This window comes from Bubalus kerabau, chromosome 3 (assembly GCF_029407905.1).
Source record: "Bubalus kerabau isolate K-KA32 ecotype Philippines breed swamp buffalo chromosome 3, PCC_UOA_SB_1v2, whole genome shotgun sequence".
Taxonomy (NCBI): Eukaryota; Metazoa; Chordata; class Mammalia; order Artiodactyla; family Bovidae; genus Bubalus; species Bubalus kerabau.
Genome location: NC_073626.1, coordinates 143,043,996 through 143,061,603, shown reverse-complemented (window position 1 = coordinate 143,061,603; position 17,608 = coordinate 143,043,996). Strand labels below are relative to the sequence as shown.

Below are 17,608 nucleotides of genomic sequence, written 5' to 3'. Positions count from 1 at the left end.
TTCTCTTCATTCAGATGAAAAGCCCATGTCCTCACAATGGTCTCAAGGCTCTGCATGTCTGCCCCTCCCCAGGCCTGTTCCAGGCTCACAGGAGCCATGGTGGTCCACAGGTAGGCAGGTACCCTCCCCCCGCCACTTCCCAAGCGGGTGGAACTTTGCCCACAAATGCTGATATTCGCTTCCTCCAGGTACCTGCTTGGCTCAGCCCCTCGCCAGTCTCACCTCCGGATGCATCCAGCTCAGCCTGCTCCAGGCCACCCTCACCATCCGTCAGCCTTAACCTGCTCTACTTTCAGTACGCCCTCCGCACTTGTCTCCATCACTCACACACCATAATTTAATGATATGCGCTGTTTTCTGTTCGTCTCCCTTCACTAGATTATCATCTTCACAAGGGCAAGGATCTCTGTTGACTACACTTACTGCTGTGTTCTAAGTGACTAGAACAGTGCCTGGCACATAATTGGTGCTCCATAATCATTTGTGGTACAAATGAGAAAATCCGCTCTTTAAAGGGATATAATGTAACCAAGTGCCACCATAGCAAGAATGACCTTAGTCTTTAGTCTGAGGCCACTGAAGAAGCTGTGCCATCTTACCTGCCCTGAGACAAGAGTCAAGAGTTGAGAGTGTGACAGGGAGAAGGTATTCCACTCCAGCCTCTAGTCCATACGTCACTGCAGATGCTTCTGTCTGCCGTTAACGGAAACAGGGTTTTTCAATGATCATGTCTTGCTGCTGCTCAGCCCCCTTTGAGGTTTCCTGTCACTAAAGGCCATTGGGATAAGTTTCTTGTGATTCTCACAACTTCTCCATCCTTTCCACATTTTTCTCTTTCCCTTCATATGTGCTTTTTTTTGAGATGCAATTCACATACCATAAAATTCACTCTTCACTGCCCCATCCCCCATGTCCCCTTAGGGCCTGGCAACTATTTCTTGTCTCTTTGAATTTGCCTGTTCTGGACATTTCATATAGGTGGAATCATACAATATGTGGCCTTTCGTGTCTGGCTACTTTCGCTTAGACAATGTTTTCAAGGTTCATCCATATTGTAGCATGTATCAGAATTTCATTCTTTTGTATGGCTCAGTAACATTCCCTGTGTGGCTATTTTGTTTATCACATTTTGTTATCAGTTAATAGAGTTAGATTGTTTGCACGTTGATTATTATGAATAATGCTCTGAATATTTGTGCACAAGATTTTTTCTGAACATATGTTTTCAATGCTCCTGGGTATATATATAAGAGTGGTCATATGACAACTACATGTTTAACTTTTTGAGGAAATGCCAAACTATTTTCCAGAGGATCTCTACATTTTCATTCTTCCTGCCAATGGGTAAGAGTTCCAGTTGCTTCACATCCTTGCCAACACGTACTATTATCCATCATGTTGGTTATAGCCATCCTAGTGGGTGTAAAATGATACCTCATTGTGATTTTTACTTCCTTTTTCTTCATGACTGATGAGTTTGAGCATCTTTTCATGTGCTTATTGGCCATTTAGATATCTTTAGAGAAATGTCTATTTAATTCCTTTGCTCGTTTAAAATTTGAGTTATTTATCTTTTTATTGTTGTGTTGCAAGTGTTTTAAAATATATTCTGATATTCCACACACTAGATCTTTATCAGACATATTATTTGCAAATATTTCCCCATATTCTGTGGTTCGTCTTTTCGGTTTCTCAAAGTGTCTTCCGAAGCACCAAAGCTTTTAGTTTTGATGAAGTTCAATTTATCTGTTTTTATTTTTGGTTCCGTATAGTACCTGCTATCCATTCTGACAACAGATGGGGAAAGCAAATGGGGACAAGAAAATGACAACTTTACATTTCACACTAATAAAATCATTTAGAAAATTGCCTTTTACTAGACAGTATAATTTCTGTGGGTGGATGCAAGGCAACTATGAATCACATACAAATCATCATCTTCCATTCTATTTAGCTGGATGGGTCTAAGTAAGGGACAGAATAATAAAGAATATCATTGTAGAGGAAATCAGTTAGCATTTATGCCGTTTAAAATATGGTTTCTAAATTGCTTAAGCATATCTATCAGATTCTAACTAGAACATTTAAAATCAGCATCCTATAAAAGCAATACTCTGTGAAATGATATCTGAACTGTGAAAATTTGTCTTTCAGACCTATCACCCTAGAGCACTGAGACTGGATAGACTGCTTTGTTGGAAGAATCACCGCATCTTCACCAGAGGTTTGTATTTGATTCATATGGGTACACTCCAAGGAACATACGATCCAGGTTCATCTCTTGGAATCTGGAATAAAAAGACAAATTTGGATGTTGGCAACTTGGAAGATGTTTATGACATGTGAAAAAGAGCAGATTATAAAACAGGATAAAAACCACCCAGAGGGTGACCAGGACAATGAGAGAGCCAACCATGACAGCATGAGAAACATGGAGGAGTCAAGGAGAGGACCAAGGGTCAGACTGGGCAGGGCAGCCAGGAGAGTCATCTCAGGCTTGAAGCGGAAAAGAGGACAGGAGGAGTCAGCGTCTGTGCTTCTCCACAGTGAAGAGGTGATTCCCGGGGCTTTGGAAGAGCTTTAAGGGGTACCGTGAAGAGCCACCACGAGAGGTTGTATAGAACAGGGCTCTCCCCTCAATTTAAGGAATAACGTGTTTATAGTCAGAGGGGTCACTCTGAATGGCATGACCTTCTCCCACAGTTAAAAATCCCATCACTGAAAATGCCCACGGAGAGTGGAGATGTTTGCTTGACCCAGGTGTTGCAGGAGGCATTCTTGCTACTGGTGGGAGGGAAAGGATCCCTCCCTCTCTGGGGTTCTCATCAGGAACCGCACAGACTCCCATGGCTTGGGTAGAGGAAGTTACGAATGTTGGGGTGGCCCATATTCTTGGCCTGGGTTTCTTGGGATCAGAGCATAGTTCCTGAACTTCTGACTAATGTGTCCTGGGAAGGGAACAAAACTAAGGAGGAGCATACAATTGCTGAATGAAGACTGAACTTTTCTTTTTAAATGGTGTAGAGATGACCCCACTGCAGGCAGGCTGCTGTCTCACTCAATTGTCTTCAGATTCCTGTCAACTTTTCTTCCATGGAAAACCACCATGGTGGGCTAACGAAACTTAGTTACAAGGACAGGGGAAACAAATCAGACTTGTTGGAGCAGAACGTACCATTTTTGTGAACTTGTCTTCACAGGCCATTCTAATCTTCTCTGGAGTCAGTGGACTGTTGAGCCTCAGTGGTCCAGGCAGGCCTCTCTCCTGTCGTGCTGCCCTTATTGCATCGTGGATGGCGAAAAACACTGAGCACCCCAGGAATACCCCAGACTCTCCCAGACCCTGGTAGGGAAACAAGTCAACTAGATTATGACTCTCTCTCTTTCTCTGTATGTGTGTATATATATATATATGAATGGATGTATCTCATGTATGTGCCCATCTATGAGTACACATGTGCATGTATGCATACATTAAATATTATATATGCAACTTTTTCCTTTAATAAACTAATCCATTCTTTTAGCTCAGTATTTCTATTCTGAGGATTCCAGTGGAAGGAAATGACCCCAAAGGGAGAGAGCAGATAGAGGCATGATGCTGATTACTGGCACGAAGATGAAAAATCAGATGCAACCTGATGATAATAGTAGCTTGTGTCCACAATTTGAAGTATTTTTAAAGAAATTTATAATGTTTAATTACTTTAAAGTTAAAATGTTTAATCGGGCTTTTCCCCCTATACTCCCAGAAAAAAAAAACAAAAAACCAATCAACCAAGAGATTAATGTAGCCCCTCCCTCCCGGCACAGATATCACATAAACACTCATTTATTCATGGAGCACAGCTTACCTTAGACGAATATAGGGTATTCGAGTTTTCAGAGGGAGGCAAAAAAGAAATGTGCAGCTCCATGGGGATGTCACAGATGGCAGGGATTTTATACTGGTTCGGGCCCCGGGTGTACAGGACACCCTGAGGAGAATAATTCAGTTCCTCTATTGTATAAAGTCCCATGCCTTGAATAAATGCACCTTCAATCTGAGGCAAAAAAGAAAAATTCCATACATGAGAAAATACAGCCAATAGGAGCATCTCAACTTCATGCTGTTTGCCTGAATTTTAAAAATGTAGTTTAAGAGGGTTCTTTGCATATTTTGGAGCCTGTCTCTGAAAGTTTCCTTACAAGTTCACTTTAGAGCATGTCTGAACATCTCTCTGAGTGCTAAGTTCAGTCAAAGAATGTGAGTTTGAATCTCAGCCTGGCATTAAAGCTGCAGCTCCAGAAGAGCCCTCAGAGAACCCGTAGCCCAAACATCTTGATTTTTTTCTGCCTATGAGGCAGGTGAAACCCTCTCTGACAGTTTGCCCATAGACCTCAGCACCCCAGGAGAGATTCTCAAAGCTCTGGAACCCTGGCGGCTCACCCCCTACCCCTCGCTCATCAGCTGGCTGGCCTCACGTCTCTGGACTGTCTCCTCCATCGTAACATGAAGGGTTTGAACTGTGTGCTCCCTGAGCTTCCTTTACAGCTTTAAAAGGCTCCAGTTCTTAGATGTCAGCACATGCATGAAATTACCATTCCATGTAGGTTTCTGATTTCTGGGTCTTCTCTTCCCTTCCTTCCTTCCTGCAGCCACATTTTCTCCATCCTCACTTCTGTCTACTAACAGAGATGTTCTTCTCTACCACAACGTTAGAACAGTCTTCCTAACACTCCAGACTGCTCCCCGGGCCAAGTCCCTTCCACCTGCTAAGTGAAATGCCTGTCTCGGGAGGTTTCTACCAACACAATCCTCTTTCACTCCCTGCCTCCAGCCTCGCATCCAGTCCCTGTGACACAGGAGACTGCTGCCATCAGCTTATCCTCACTGCCAGCCCTGAACAGAAGGTGTGCGGAATCTCAGCTCTTTCTTTAGGTTAATTCCCTCCATTTTCCTCCTACCCAGAACACCTCTTCCTGCTCATTCTTTGCCTGCTTTGACTCCTCCAATCCATAAGTTCTTCCCACTTTCCTGTCAAGGTCCTAACCAGAGGGTCCCTCAGACTACATTCTCTATTGGAAATAGGAAGCTGAACAGCACCCTGGTGCCAAGGCAGGTAGATAAAGTGAGAGAAGCTTCCAGAGAGCATGTGACTCTCTAAAGAGGCAGCCAATAGACTTTTCCTCATGGAAAGATAGCTCCCTGATGGCAAATTTTCTGTGTATCCAAGAGATGCTAGACATGTGAAAATTCATGTAAAACAGCTTGTAATTTTTCAATCTTGTTAATTATTTAAAATTTAAATTATAAAATATCTGTGGGCAAAATAGGCTACCCATCAGCAGCTGTGCTGTAACTCTCTGATGTTTGCTATCTCAACCCTGAAGCCAGAGCCCATCACCTTCCCCGGACTCAGCACTAAGTCCTGGATCCTACTTCTAGCCCACAGGCGTGGGGTTCATGCTGCTGCCTCTAGGCTCAGTCCTGCTCTTTCAAGGTCCCCAGTCATAAAGTGCACAGTTTTTCAAAAACTACCTACAACACCTTTGTTCCCTTCCTTTTTTTAAACAATAAGAGGTTTGAGTGCTATGGCTGTCCTGAACAGAAAGATTCTGACTAAACGGAGAGAAGAAGAAAATGATGGGCGGGCTTTCCTAGTGGCTCAGTTGATAAAGAATCCATGTGCAATGCAGGAGACCACCTGTAGTCCAGGAGACCCGGGTTTGCTCCCTGGGTCAGAAAGATCCCCTGGAGAGGGAAATGCACCCCACTCCACTATTCTTGCCTGGGAAATCCCATGGACAGAGGAGCCTGGTGGACTACAGTCCATGGGGTTGCAAAGAGTCAGACATTACTGAGTGATTCACACACACACACACCAAACACAAGAAGATGATGAATCGGGGACTTCTAGGTTGGGCCAGTAGCTGAGACTCCACCCTCCCAATGCAGGGGACCCAGGTTTGTTCCCTGGCCAGGGAACTAGACCCTGCATGCTGCAACTAAAGATCCCACATGCTACAACTAAGGCCTGGAACAGCCAAATAAGAAATATTAAAAAATAAACACACACAAAAATATTGAAAACAAATAAATATATATTTTTTAAAAAGAAGATGAGTAAGCCAGTGGAATGTTTTCCTGGCAGACCCCCCAGCAGTGTTGACTTTTACAAACAAGGAGAGAGGAACATTAGTTCCACATACCTGGCCTGCATCAAGGGCTGGATTTATACTGTAGCCAATATCCATGACAATGTCTGTTCTGATGTTCTAGTAATTAAAAACAAGTCAAAATGTTTAGTTTCATGAATACAACTTGGGAAGACAAAGTTGAGACACATTATATTTCAGGAAAAAGAAGCAACAAAGTTTATTATGTATAACTTCAAAGTTATATAAAGACTCATGCAGTTTAAGTAGTTTTTTTTTTTTTTTTTTTTTTCTTGCAAACAACAGGAGAGGAAAATATTTACTTGGCTTTGATTCCAGCTGAGGGATGTAATGTATTCGGTTGAATCCACTACAACAAATAGAACACACGCCACAGAAAACAGGAAATGTTTATGGCCCTCCTGATCCTTGTTGCAAAACTTCCTGGCCACCACCACACTCTGCCCTCAAGAGTCCAGCTGGCCGGGTGATAGTTTCTGAATCAAGAACTCAGGGTTCATCAGCAAAAAATTGCCATTTTAGATTATGAATTTTTAGAGCAGAGGAGAGACTAAATCTAACATTACAGCTTGGTAACCAAAAGTTCTCTGATAACCTACAGAGGAGGAAGAGGATAGCAGGCCCAGCCAGGCTGGCGGGGACACCTGTGCCCATTTAGGAGGCCAGGGACAGAAAGAAGAGAGGCTGCCAGTTGCTTTCTAACCATTGCACCAAGGTGATTGCTGAGCTCCTATTTCCTTTGGTAATATAGAGAAACTATCCTTCGCCAATTACGTGGTGCCTCTCTAGTGCTCAGACAGATGGAATATGTGGAAAATAAATGGATCTAGAGTTCAGCTCAAAGACCTTCCCAAATTGGTACTGACCTTATGAGCACCTGTCAGGCAGTCTACCTCAACCTCGGAACAGGCTGCTCCATAAACAAAGTATTCGAAAGGGTGGCCTTCGCCTGTCTCCCAGTTCATGTTCGCCTCATAACCCCTGGAGGAAACAGAATTTTTGAGGAGTGTTGTTAAACGATCAAGCCCCTTCATTGCAGACCACAATAAGTAAACAGACCCATAAGGAGCTGTGCCCAATTTGCACGCCCAGCAAAAACGAGAGGAGCACACTTGTGATTCAAAGATGTGCAGCACATAATATAAGGAGTAAAGCTGTGGAATGAATAAATATTTCTTTCTTTCTTATTAAACTTGTTTTGTCTGATAAAAACAGGAAACCACTCCCTGCCACTAACGCCCTAGGCTTGGAGGTTAACTGCTGATCGTTTGGATATTCATCCTATTGTTTTTGGTTTATATGGGGTCATGTAATCCTGTTGTAATCAGGCTTGGGGAATTCCAACTGGATTTAGCACCAAATACTACATCAAAGGTGCACCCTTGTCGGTTTCTCTTTCTGGCCCCAGGATTCAGCTTTCTGTAGGTGGGGTCAGGCCCCCTGGCTCTCATTCTTTGCCAGCACTCTGCATCAGGCTCCAAGGACTGCTCTGTTCCCAGCTCTTCTTAAGGACACCAAATGAATATCATGGTAGAAGAGAAGCATAGGCCAGCAGCTGACCAATACTTTCTATCCTTCTTTCCTCCTCTCCTCCTAGCCTGGAGGGGCTTACCCTGCCAGTGCCCTCAGACTCCCACAAGAACTGGCAAAGAGAGACAATCAGGTGCGACTCTCTATATCTCTCTGCCTCCTGATGGCTTTCACTCTCCATTAAATAATTTGATAGATTGCTTTCCAAAGTTTCTGAGCTCTAGTTGTTCCGCATCTTGACAACAAACACATAGATACTGTTAAATTTCTTATTTTTTTGTCAATCTAGACAATGGTATTTATCTTACTATAGATTGCACGGGGTTAACAGAAAGTACAAAATCATTTTTTGCCGGAAGTACAAACAGAAATGAAACTCTACTTTCAAATACTACTGCTGTTTTCCATAGCATATGATCAAAAGGACTATTTACCTGAAGTATCCAGTAGCTGAGAGACTAATGCTTTCATTAAAGGCAGCCTGTGCCTGGGAAAAAAAAAGAGTACAATGTGATGCAATAAAGAGTAAAGTAAGAGTCTTACTTGTTTAAAGTAAGAGTCACTCAAGACTCACATTTTAATTTTACTTTGTGTTAAATAAAGCGATCAGGAGTAAAAACACGGAAGGATCAACATTAATTTATTCCTTTCAGCATTTTCCACCTTCTGTGGGTAATTTGTGGTTCAGTGCTTACAGGAATGGCATTTGTTCAATGCATATCACCATAATAAATGACTCGCACAGTATTTTACACTTATAGACTGGACGACTGCTGCCCACACATGTTCTGGTTGTGAAGGATTTCATCCAGTCACCTGGAAAGACTTAGCTTATTAACACGGAATATTTCAGGAAACCAAAGGTGGTCAGATGTTTAATTTTAATATCAAGTATCCATTTGGGCTTCTCTGGTGGCTCAGCTGGTAAAGAATCTGCCTGCAATGCAGGAGACCTGGGTTCAACCCCTCGGTTGGGACGATCCCCTGGAGAAGGAACACTTACGCCCTCCAGTATTCTGGCCTGCAGAATTCCATGGATGGTATAGTCAATGGGGTCTCAAAGAGTCAGAAGCAACGGAGTGACTGTCACTTTCACTGTCCGTAGTAGGCTTAGAGATGGGTACAATCTTGCTAAATTGTACCATTTACACTAAAAGTTCTCCTGACTGCAGTGTACACAGCTGACTAGGATAAAAAATGATGCAATTTAGGTCTGAGAAAGAAAAAGGTGAGAAGTGTAACCATCACAGAAGAAAATGGGATGGAGGGCAGCATTCCATTATGGTGGAAGAGCGACTTGCTTGCACTCCATCTTTCTCCAGTCAGACTCTCTCAGGCAGCACTGGGCAGAGGGCAGAAATAAAGATGCCCAGAAAGGATTGAGAGCGCTCATTAATATGAATTACAGAATGAGTCCTAACTCGATGGAATAGCAGGACCATTTCTAAGTAGGATTTCCCAATGTTATTTCCTCCAGACCAGTGCTTTAATGTGACTTAACATCCTAGAACTGTAGGTATGACAAATACACCCAGTCTTCAGTGGGTATCCATTCCACACCATCTGGTACTTTAAAACCCATGATTCTGAATAGTTTCCTAGTTGATCTTAGGATGTGTCTTCCTGTCCAACTAGATTGTAAGTAGATCAAAGGGAGCAGTTGAATATATACCCAAATGGCTTGGCTTTCTCTTTCTAAATGAGTGCTTATGTGACTTTTACTTTTACAGAGTGACCGTGGTATTATCTTCCAATTTTAGGAACAATAGAACCCCCCGCAAAGAAAACGGCGGAGAAGGTGATGGCACCCCACTCCAGTACTCTTGCCTGGAAAATTCCATGGACGGAGGAGCCTGGTAGGCTGCAGTCCATGGGGTCACAAAGAGTCGGACACGACTGAGCGACTTGACTTTCACTTTTCACTTTCATGCATTGGAGAAGGAAATGGCAACCCACTCCAGTGTTCTTGCCTGGAGAATCCCAGGGACGGGGGAGCCTGGTGGGCTGCCGGCTATGGGGTCGCACAGAGTCAGACACGACTGAAGCGACTTAGCAGCAGAAGCAGCAAAAGAGAACAGATAGATTGATAGCTATTATCAAGAAAATACCTAGATTCCTTAGGAAGAAATATTAATTCTCGCTTAAAACAAAAGGAACTTTCTGTTCTCTAACAGAGAATTGTCTCAGAAGCAGGAGTTCTGCCATCATCCTATGATAAGATTTCCACATGCTGTGAGCCAAAAGCCAAAGGCCTCGATCATAATATAAGTGTAATACCTTTTAATGTGCCCTTTCCACTGATATTTGACTCACATATTTCTCTCTCACTCTCTCTACTTTTTTTTCTAACATTACACACAGAAACAGTAATTCTTACCCAATCCTTCCAAGTGCCTCTGGGATTCTTGCTGATGATGGGTTCAAGGCGTTTCAGAAGAGTCTGACAAGCATCCTAGAGATATTTTTCAGTTAACATTATGATCATAAACACCAACTTCAAAACCACATGATAAGTGACCTTACATAGGCTTATTTAAGAGGCCCATGGAACATGGAGAAGGAAGAGACCAACCTGTAAGAGGTGATGAGAAAAGTCTCATGGGGGTAGGGGTGAAGCACGAGCTAGTCTTAAAGACAGACCACCTAGGATGGGAGCCTTGTACAGCCCTGTTGAGAGCTCAGAACTTAATAGAAAAACTGTTGGCAAACTACTGGCCACCATTTGTAAGCACAGCGTGGACAGATTTATTTTGTGGGGAAGCTTTCTCTGGCTGCGGGAAGAGAGAGTGAAAGGCAATGAAACTGAGGTAGACAGGCAGAGCCTTGCTATGGCCCTGGCAAGAGGCATGAGTTTGAACCAAAGCAGCCATGATACTGTTACCTGGAACCAGAAAGGGAGATTTCTAAGCAGAATGGATTAGGACGTGGGGATCAGTGAGTTGTCAGGAGTGAGGGGGAAAGGGGATGGCATCTTCCACTCAGGAGAGTGGCCAGTGCTGAACACTGATTGAGCCCCCAACCTGGGGGAAGGCTGTTTTCCCCAAGAGCGGGTGGGAAGTAGACAAGAACTGGATGGATTCTCAACATCTCCTGAGCTCCAGCCTTGATGGAGTTCATGATCTAGGCCCCACTGAATGATTTTTACCTTTAGTGCCAACCCGTTGAAATCAGCCACTAGGGAAGCTCCAGAGGGATTTGTATTAGGGATGGTTTCTGTGCTTGTTCCCCGGAGGTGGATACTGGACAGTGGCATCCTTAACTCACGACTCACCACCTGGATTTTGGAAGAGATCTTTCACTTTTCTTTGGTTAGGCATAGACCTGTGCATATACCCCATGGTAGCATGTATGTGGAGCCCTCCACACCCAGCAGAGACCAGTGACAGGACCATGAGTCCCTCCAGCCACAAGAAGTCCCTCTTGTCTAAAACCCTGCAGCTGGTCTGGCCCCTGCAGCCCTGAACACACTTTATTCTTCGTTGACTTTCTTTAGCACAAAAGCACCCTAGAGAGGAGGTGAGCCCTCCAAAGTTAAGGCAGGAGGAAATGCTTTATAACTCCATCATCATGAAATCAACACCTTTGAGGCCTCTCTTACACCTCTGCACGCTGCACAGTTCTAGCAAAGCTGACTTCATCAGAGAGGAGATGCTTTATCCAGATTTCTGGAGATGCTCCAGAAAGAGAAAGGACAACGGCCTTGTTAAAGCAACAGAGCCTGCTCGAGATCCCAGAAGTAAATGGTGCCAGTGCCATTGGCCAACATAAGGACTTTGCTGGCTGTTCCATTCTTCCTTTGTGCTCAGTGATGGAGCGAAAATCATACTACTAGTCTCAGCTGGTCCCAGATTCTCTTTCCCACTAGCAGTATGGCTTAGTAGAGTTGGCAACGGCATAAGTATACAGAGGCCTCCCCGCCACTGGCTCTCAGAAGGCTGTCTGCACAAAGTGTATAGGCTTAGGACAGACAGGTTTCTGGTGGCTCAATACGGAAAACACTTAAGTCTCACCTCAGAGAGGGAAAAAGCAATGACCAGAAAATTCTCAAGCAAGTGATAATATGAAAGAAAATATATAATCAGCACCCCTATAATCAGAAAAGTGCAAATTAAAGCAATAATGAGGTAATTTCATCTATCACATTACCTAGGATTTTTTTTTTTTAACAGTCCATAACATAGAATGTTGGCTAGTGGTGTAATATGATGGATACTTACTGGAAAACGATTTGGTAATAAGTGCCAAATGATTTAAGGCTTATTCTGTGACCCAGTAATTCCACTCCTGAGAACTTATTTTCAAAAACCGCCATTGATTTGATCACAGGCTTATGGACAGAAGTGTCCACTAGAGTGTTTAACAGTTGGGGATGGTTAAGGGAATTATACATACATCCACATGCAACAAATAAATTCTTAATGACAGGAAGAAATGCTCGTTCTGTATCAAGATAGGTGGAAAAAACCAAGACACAAAATTATGCAAACAGAGTGCTTGTGGTTTTTTGACAAAGAAACGTCAAAGTCATTGAAAAAGAAAAAAAGTCTTGAAAAACCACAAAACAGTGATTACTGTTAAGTGGTAAAAGTGTGCAGGGTTTAAAAAAAAAGTTTGCTTTTCAAATGTTTTATAATCTGTAATATTATAAGGATTATCAAAATAGAAACAGCTAAAACTTATTCTAAAATAATTGAGCCAAAAGAAAAGTGATAGTTTGGTTAGAATGATCAAATGTGCTTTATATCACCAGTTGTTCAGAGTCCTACTATAAAAATGGCGAAAAATAATGCAATGCATCAGAATTTACACATCTTTTTATTTCTCAGCAAAGTCTCAAAAAAAAAAGAAAAGAAAAGAAACCCCAGCACATTTGTTAATACATTCAAAGGAAAGCAGCAAATGATCTACAACCTTCTTTAGCAATAAGACAACCACTGCCTATTCTGCCACATTCTTTTAGGAGGGTCAGGTACAGAACTGGCTTGCTTACCCAGTTTCTGTGAAGAGCTTAGTCGTTGAGGCAGTCAAAGTTAAAGACTCCTATCCTTTTTATTTTGGAACAGAAAATGTACAACCCTCGTTTCTCCCTTATACACATATCCACAAGCACACATCTAGCTTCATCCAATGACTTGCTTTCTTACCTGAATCATTTTAGTGTGGACCCCCTGCCCCATTTCAATTCCACTATGAGTCACCAGCACAGACCCATCCAGATAAATGTGAACCAGGGCAGCAGCCTAAGCAAAAAAAAAAAAAAAGAAAACAATTGCCAAGATCTTTTTGATTGATATTATCATATATCTTATCAAACAGAAGATATTTCCCCTGGGAAGTAACCCCTCCTTTCCATCTCTGCCGCAATACACACAGGCACCTCCCCCATCGCGCTGAGCAGAGCCAGGGCAAGCCCTGCAGGGCAGGGCCAGCCCATCGCTGGATGGCTGCGACTCTGGGGCAGGTTTATGCTGCTTACGATACTATTTCCTCTGGAGGGCAATTGAGGCCCTGGTACCTTCAAAGATCCCTCTGAGCCAAGGTGGAACAATAATCTAAGTTTGGGGGTTTTGAGGGAGAGGCCATCTGTTTTAAACGCAAAATCATGCATAGATTGTTTGGGGGAGAAGGGAAAGACTTGTTTACGTGAACACATATCCCTACAGTTGTAGGTGTGTAATAGAGAAGCAAAAATAAAAATCCAAATAAGACGAGGCAGATAGATATTACTTTTTTTGCTACAAAATGTGCTGAGCCTGCCTGCAATCATCTTGGCTCAGAATTACAGGGCTTTAGAGTTGGAAAAGAACTTAGAAGCTGCCCACAGGGAGACAGAAGGAAACCAACAGCTTACCACAGAATCAGAACACCCAGGCTCTAAGCTAAACATATTTTACAATCAATAGGAATGTGCCTTCTTGCCAAGTCTGCTTGTGCTACACTAGGGGCTATGGAGATGGCTTGGGAGACTGAGAAATCCCAAGAGACTGCAAAAAAATGTGAAAGGCTTCTTTTCTCTGAGTCTCCAGTGTAAAAGCAATACTAACAGCCGCCGGTCCTAGAGAAAATGCTTCTTGTGGTTCCATTGTGGTTCAGGAGGCCTACAAGGCACGCCTTTGCAGCTGCTTCCAGGGTCAGCTGGGGAGGCGGGGGGGGGGGGGGGGGGTGGCGGGGGGTGGGGGGGGTGGGGGAGGTGTCACTAAAAGCTACCAGCTAGATTTCTTAATATCTAAGCTTCTAAGCAGAGTGGTATAACGATCTGGGATTTGTAAAGGCAAGTCTTCAGAAAATTCTGGTAACAAGCTAATTTCCATTTAATGAAGCTAAAATTTTAGTAAACCTTGCATTACTCATGGGTGTGTGCTAATTTGCTTCAGTCATGTCCAACTCTTTGCGACCCCATGGACTGTAGCCCACCAGGCTCCTCTGTTCATGGGGATTCTCCAGGCAAGAATACTGGAGTGGGTTGCCATGCCCTCTTCCAGGGAATCTTCCTGACCCAGGGATTGAACCTGCATCTCTTATGTCTCCTGCATTGGCAGGTGGGTCCTCTACCACTCTAAACAACCGTGGTCAAGAGTGAAAGTTGACAAATTGCATGTCAATCACCGGATATGCCCAAGGAAAGGACTGTATTCCTAGATGGATTCTTTGCCCACCAGAAGGACTTTTATAGCCAACTGTGGGCCATGGGCCACCTGGAGAACTGCCTCTTTGCTGGCATCTGAAGGTTCACACTACTCCAGTGAACAACGCTCAGAAGCCACCATCATTCCAAGTCAGGCACTTTGACGGTGAACGTGTGCTCTGTCCACCTGGTCAGCCCCCGAGGGATGTACACAGGAAATGGGGACACAGGAGCACTTTCTCTGAGGACAAAGGCACATACACTCACTGCCCAAGGGAGAAACTTAGAACCTTAGGAAAGGCATCGTTGTCATAATAATCATGGGGAGACCCAACAGGGCAGGTTTTACTGTCTGTTGACGGGTCAGTCCTGGAAACACTGTCTTGGGCTCCTGGCCATTTTTTCTCAAAACAATAAAGATAAGGAATGATATCCTCTATAGAGTGGCCAGCGCAGGCTTCCCTGGGGGGTTGAGCACTAGACAGGGTTCCAGCTGCAGTGGCTGCTCCTGGACTCCACTCGGGGACACTTCTCTGTACCGGACGGAATGTAAAAACCCCTGGAAGGAAAGCCCCGTGTCCTAAGGCACCCGTGCAGAGTAACATAGAACCTCCATTAAAGTTTGATGAATGAATTGGCAACGGTATGGCCATTCAAGCTGTTCCTCAAGCTTGTAAATTCTCTATTTGGCCTCCTTGGCTCTGCAAGCGATTCAGAAGTTGCTTGTGGGTGACATTTGTAGCTGGTACGCGGGACTGAGCAACACTTACAGAGGACTCTGCATCTCTTCCCTGTGTGGCCCCGTGGGCAGGGCAGCCTTTCTAGCTGAGATGCTGAGTAATTTGCCCCAGGTGCTGCTGCAGTCTTCCTGGGCCACTTAAAATATCAAATTTGGTTCAGCTGAGCAGCACCACCAGCTGGTTCATTGTGAGTGCCACAGAGATAATTCCACCAAGCCACGTCTATGAAATCAGCACAACTGGCGTGCGGGAACAGATGGCTCTTCCATATCAGCTGGGAACCTAGTCTGTGAAATTTAAGCCATCTACCAAGGACGGCTCGTGCTGGTAAAACGTGTACTCTGGTAATCCCACAGGTTCCCAAAGTGTCTCAGCCTTTCAAACGTTTGAGTTCTGCCTCTGTGCCCGGTGGGCTTCCCTGGTGGCTCAGTGGGAAAGAATCTGCCAGGAGATGCAGGAGACCTGGGCTTGATCCCTGGCTTGGGAAGATCTCCTGGAGGAGGGAATGGCAACCCACTCCAGTATTCTTGCCTGGAGAATGCCATGGGCAGAGAAGCCTGGCAGGCTACAGTCCATGGGGTCCCAAAGAGTCAGACACGACTGAGCGAACAAAAAGTTCCTGTGCCAGGTGCCATATATAGGCACTGGGAATACAGAGGTCCATTAGATACTGTGTGCGCTTCAGCGCCCCCATCTAGGAAATAAATAAACGTAGGTGAGGGGTGTTGGATGCCCTCAGCTGTCGGGAGCACAGTCCTGAGGTCAAGTCCTGGTTCTACCACTCGCTAGTTGGATGTCCTTGGGCAAGATGGTGAACCTCGTGGGCTTCAGCTCTGCCTTCTATGAAACAGAACCACACCAGCCAACAGAAAGGAGACAGCGGTTAAATCGAGTGGGAAATTGCAAATCGCTCCACCAAGGGCCGCAAATACAGAAGGGGCTCTAGTTCCCTCCTCTCTTCGGTTTTCTTCGGAACAGAGGCTTTCAGTGTACGGCTTCCGGGAAGCAGCCTGTCTGATCCCAAACTCCTCAGTTCACCTCCATGATTCAGCTGATTTAATGTTTTAAGCACATTAGCCGGTTTTCAGGGAAGGATGGGAGGGGATGGGGGAGGCCAGCGGAGCTTCTCAGCAGCCTTTGAGGATGCAACTGTGCTGCTGGCAGTTGTCTGACTTTTTCCCAACTGAGCTGAATCCCACTTCAGTTCCCATCAGAAGGTGCTATGGGAATGTGGATGGGAGAGGGTGGATGCCTGACGGTGGAGAGCTTGATGTAGCTGACAAAGCACAGCTTATGGGGCCTCTGAGACCTGAGTTCTAGCCCAGATTCCACCTTTCTCATCAGCTGTGGGACTTTGGGTAAGTTATTGAAGCTCTCGGAGCCTCAGCTTCTCATCAGTAAAGTAAAACTACAAATCTTATAGGTTGCTCTTAAGGCTGAATGAAATAAAAATCTAAAAACTTACAACATAGTAGGTACTCAGTAATTACTGTTATTCTTTAAATCTTTTTTTTTTTTTTAGAAATTTCTGATAAGGGAAATGAGACAGACCTAACCTCCTATGGAGGGCAGATATGAAGTAATGGCAGCCAAAATCACTGCTGATTGTGACTACAGTCACGAAATTAAAAGACACTTGTGCCTTGGAAGGAAAGCTATGACAAATGTAGGCAGTGTATTAAAAAGCAGAGACATCACTTTGCCGACAAGGGTCCATCTATCAAAGCTATGGTTTTTCCAGTAGTCATGTACAGATGTGAGAGTTGGAAGGCTGAGTGCCAAAGAATTGGTGCTTTCGAACCGTGGTGATGGAGAAGACTGAGAGTCCCTTGGAAAACAAGGAGATCAAACCAGTCAATCCTAAAGGAAATCAACCCTGAATATTCATTGGAAGGACTGATGCTGAAGCTGAAACTCCAACATTTTGGCCACCTGATGGGAAGAGTTGACTCACTGGAAAAGACCCTGATGCTGGGAAAGATTAAGGGCAAGAGGAGAAGGTGGCGACAGAGGATGAGATGGTTGGATGGCATCACCATCATCAATGGACATGAATTTGAACAAACTCCAGGAGATAGGGAGTTTGCTCAAACAGGGAAGCCTGGTGTGCTGCAGTCCATGGGGTTGCAGAGAGTCAGACGTGACTTAGCGACTGAGCACCACCAAAAAGGGGAGGGGCACTGAGTGCCCTGCAGTTTCCTGTTTTTACTTCACTTCCCGTTTCTACCTCACAGAATCAGAGTAGCTGAAGAGGAGTCTGAGGGGTTACTGGTGTCCAACTCTTGGTGACCCTATGGACTCCAGCCCATCAGGCTCCCCTGTCTGTGGGATTCTTCAGGCAAGACTACCAGAGTGTGTTGCTGTGCCCTTCTCCAGGGGATCTTCCTGACCCAGGGGTCAAACCGGAGTCTCCTGCAGCTCCTCCACTGGCAGGTGGATTCTTTACCACTAGTGCCACCTAGGAAGTGGGTGGTCCCTATGCTTGTTTTATATTAAGTGATCTGGAGTGAGCTGATTCAGCTGTTTAAAGCCAGGGCCTAGAGTAGATGCCAGG

The 17,608-nt window shown here is 44.5% G+C and overlaps 2 protein-coding genes across 3 annotated transcripts in view; both read right to left on the bottom strand.

The window, feature by feature from the left end:
* The window catches only part of LOC129646617 (aldehyde oxidase 1-like), a 69,949-nt gene extending 68,895 nt beyond the window's left edge, over window positions 1-1,054 (bottom strand). The window contains exon 1 of the mRNA XM_055573055.1: window positions 600-1,054. The gene's annotated coding sequence lies outside the window, so the exon portion shown is untranslated. The remainder of the gene's footprint in view (window positions 1-599) is intronic.
* A 681-nt stretch (window positions 1,055-1,735) lies between these two features.
* The window catches only part of AOX1 (aldehyde oxidase 1), a 69,908-nt gene continuing 54,035 nt past the window's right edge, over window positions 1,736-17,608 (bottom strand). For both annotated transcript variants that reach the window (XM_055573053.1, XM_055573054.1), the window contains 9 exons: window positions 12,834-12,929; window positions 10,835-10,963; window positions 10,067-10,141; window positions 8,124-8,176; window positions 7,026-7,140; window positions 6,193-6,258; window positions 3,855-4,043; window positions 3,176-3,343; window positions 1,736-2,288 (listed from right to left, as the gene is read on the bottom strand). In XM_055573053.1, coding sequence (XP_055429028.1) covers window positions 2,238-2,288; window positions 3,176-3,343; window positions 3,855-4,043; window positions 6,193-6,258; window positions 7,026-7,140; window positions 8,124-8,176; window positions 10,067-10,141; window positions 10,835-10,963; window positions 12,834-12,929 — 942 coding nt within the window. In that variant the 3' untranslated portion in view covers window positions 1,736-2,237. The remainder of the gene's footprint in view (window positions 2,289-3,175; window positions 3,344-3,854; window positions 4,044-6,192; window positions 6,259-7,025; window positions 7,141-8,123; window positions 8,177-10,066; window positions 10,142-10,834; window positions 10,964-12,833; window positions 12,930-17,608) is intronic.